The sequence below is a fragment of the Carex rostrata genome, chromosome 4 (assembly GCF_964058835.1).
Source record: "Carex rostrata chromosome 4, lpCarRost1.2, whole genome shotgun sequence".
Lineage (NCBI taxonomy): Eukaryota > Viridiplantae > Streptophyta > Magnoliopsida > Poales > Cyperaceae > Carex > Carex rostrata.
This window is the reverse complement of record NC_135921.1, coordinates 9,144,752-9,147,623: the sequence shown is the minus strand read 5'-3', so window position 1 is coordinate 9,147,623 and position 2,872 is coordinate 9,144,752. Positions and strand designations below refer to the sequence as shown.

Below are 2,872 nucleotides of genomic sequence, written 5' to 3'. Positions count from 1 at the left end.
GTTACCATGTATAACGTAACATACAACATAAAGGCACACATGAAAGATCTAACAGAAAATCAAGCACTAGTCTACTACAGTACAACAAGCCCCAGTTAGAAAAGAGCCAAAATAAAAGACCAGCCCTGTTCTTCTTTAATCATCCCCTTTTCTTTTTCTCCTTCGTTTCCTTTGTCTCTCTGTTTTTTATTATCCTTTTTTTCACTCTAAACCCTCTTTTTTCTTAAATTATAATTTTGGTCCCTCGACTTTCTAAATCCCTACAAAACCCCTTCACTTTACTTAAAACAGTATCTCCTGCTCTCTCTCGTCTCTCTATCTTGATAGAATGCTTAGCCACTTCGACTGAGCTACAAGAGCTCCGCCATGAATTCTTTATGAGAAAGGAAAGGGAGAGGGGGGCAGGGGGAGGAGGGCAAAGGGGGGAGAACTTTTCTAAAAATCCATCTTTGATTCCTTGTATTATTGCTATTAACAATCCAAATACATAAACAATGTCGCCTAGCTATGACTGTGCTGCCTCTATTCTCCTCTGTGCAGAGGATAATAGCAGTTTTTTGGGTTTTGTCGATGGCGATCAGGAAAACCATGAGATGGATTCTCTTGGAGAGATTGATTGCTTGCAACCGGGTTGGATTTTAGGAAAAAGGCGGTGTCTTTATGGAAATTTCTTCATGGATTTTCCTCTCCAGTCTGAGGAGTGCATTGCGCACGATTTGCAAAGAGAGCTTGATCATATGCCCTTGGGGAACTATGCTGAGAGGCTCTTAAAAGGGGAACTGGATGCCTCCATTAGGAGAGACGCCATTGATTGGATTTGGAAGGTGTTTTTTCTTCTTCTATAAATTCTGTTGATTTTACCAGATAACTTATTTGTGCTTGATTATTTAAGGATCTAAGTTACCGCTTTTAACACCAAAAAATATAAAAAATCACAGACTGTAGCACTGAGTGATGAATTGGAATTTAATTAATCTATTTGTGCGATAAACAGGTTCATGCATACTTCAATTTTGGGCCATCAAGTGCTTATCTCTCTGTCAATTATCTAGACAGATTTCTCTCTGTTTATGAAATACCTGTAAGAACCTCAAAAATATTTCACCTTTTTACATATTTTACCATAAAAAGTCACCCCATTAACATCCAAAAAAAATATGTTCGGTTTTGTAGGAAGGTAATGCTTGGATGATACAGCTCTTATCAGTTGCGTGCTTATCTCTGGCATCCAAAATGGAAGAAACTCTGGTTCCACTTCTCTTGGATTTGCAGCAGGTTCTTAGACTTGCACCATTCTATTTTTCATTTTGATTTTACCATTTTGTGAAATTTTTATAATCTGGGTCTCAATTTGATAGGTTGGTGATGCGAAATTTGTGTTTGAAGCAAGAACTGTACAAAGAATGGAGCTTTTGGTTCTGAGTACTCTCAAATTTAGAATGCAAGCAGTGACACCTTTCTCTTTCATGGATTATTTTCTCCACAAGTTCAGTGACGGAAATGGCCCCAAAAAGTTTCTTATTTTACAGTCAGCTGATCTCATCTTGACCATGATCAGAGGTATTATTTTTTAATTTTAACATTCATTAAGTTATATAGGATCATGAATTAGTGTAGAGCCCGGTACAGATTCATACCAATGGTAAATTTTTATGTAGCTAATACTGCACTTGCTGTTGGAATCAGTTTAGGTTTATTATCGAGGCAACATGCTAATCTTAATTAAGCATTGCAATGAACAATTCTAAATTAGATGCTTAACAGGAAAAGCACAATGAGCTCATGAGAATACCATTTATGAATACCAAAAAAATTATGAAGAGGTTTTGGGTCGAAACTTACGAGAATTCAATTTCAGGAATTGATTTTCTGGAGTTCAAGCCGTCAGAGTTAGCTGCCGCAGCGGTACTCACAGTGTTAGAAGAATTCCAATCCATTGAAATAGAGAAAGCATTGGCAACTTGTGTTTATCTAGAGAAGGTATATTTGATTTTCTTTTGAAAACATTACTAATATGCAATGTACCAGTCCAGCCGTGTGCCCATATGTACTGTATAGGTACCGATGTATTAATCCCTGCTTGTTTTTATCATAATGGTTTTTGTTTCTTGGATCAGCACTAGTACCGATAGTGTACCTCACTGCTCTGGTGGAAGTATGTACCATTTAGAGGTTGTACCAGCCTTGTACTGGTCGTGTATGTTGATCTAGGATGTGAGTTCTAATTACAGGTTAAATTTCAATTAATGCAGGAGAGAGTTTTAGATTGTTACGAGATGATTCAAAACAAAATACGGATGCGTCTCAATGCAACTAAAACAAGTGGTACGTCTGTTTCATTCGTACCAGATAGCCCAATTGCTGTACTGGAGGTGCCATGTCTGAGCCATACCACTGAAGATACCATTTTCACAGATCCGACCGGAGATAGTATATCACCAATGAGTAAAAGGAGGAGAATTAGCAGATAGGTCAAATAAAATTTATTCTGAAGTTTTATGTATGAGGGGGTATTTTTTGACTTGAACTTTAAACAATTTGCTTTTTTTTACCCCTTTGAATTCTGAATGTTCCCATCATCCCATGCGATCTCAAAAATGCTAAAAATTACGACCTTGAAAAGGCCTAAGATACCATACTGGTATGAATGTTTTCTGCTGATCTTTGCAGACTATGCATAGCGCATATTTGTCTGTACTGCAGATCAATATTTTTGTTTTCAAAGTTCAAACAATCCAACTGAATTGTTCAAAATGTACTTGTATATCAAATTTTACATTTTTTAGAATTTTTTTACTATTCTTTTTGGTAGGTAGAAAATCACTTGATCTAAAGATTCTCGACTATTCAAAGGTAGTGATTTTTACTTACC

At 36.6% G+C, this 2,872-nt stretch overlaps 1 protein-coding gene across 1 annotated transcript; it reads left to right on the top strand.

The window, feature by feature from the left end:
- The first annotated feature begins 290 nt into the window (after window positions 1–290).
- Window positions 291–2,629, top strand: LOC144553108 (cyclin-D3-1-like). The gene is made up of 6 exons (XM_078301197.1): window positions 291–824; window positions 995–1,081; window positions 1,174–1,275; window positions 1,359–1,560; window positions 1,859–1,980; window positions 2,253–2,629. The coding sequence occupies exons 1-6, from the start codon at window positions 495–497 to the stop codon at window positions 2,469–2,471; spliced, it is 1,062 nt and encodes a 353-aa protein (XP_078157323.1). The 5' UTR covers window positions 291–494; the 3' UTR covers window positions 2,472–2,629.
- Window positions 2,630–2,872: the final 243 nt, after the last annotated feature.

Bases quoted from the DNA above. Each gene is read 5' to 3' on its own strand.
- LOC144553108 (XM_078301197.1), top strand. From the start codon at position 495: ATGTCGCCTAGCTATGACTGTGCTGCCTCTATTCTCCTCTGTGCAGAG. The intron at 825-994 runs GTGTTTTTTCTT...TGCGATAAACAG, and splicing joins CCATTGATTGGATTTGGAAG to GTTCATGCATACTTCAATTT. The intron at 1,276-1,358 runs GTTCTTAGACTT...TCAATTTGATAG, and splicing joins TTCTCTTGGATTTGCAGCAG to GTTGGTGATGCGAAATTTGT.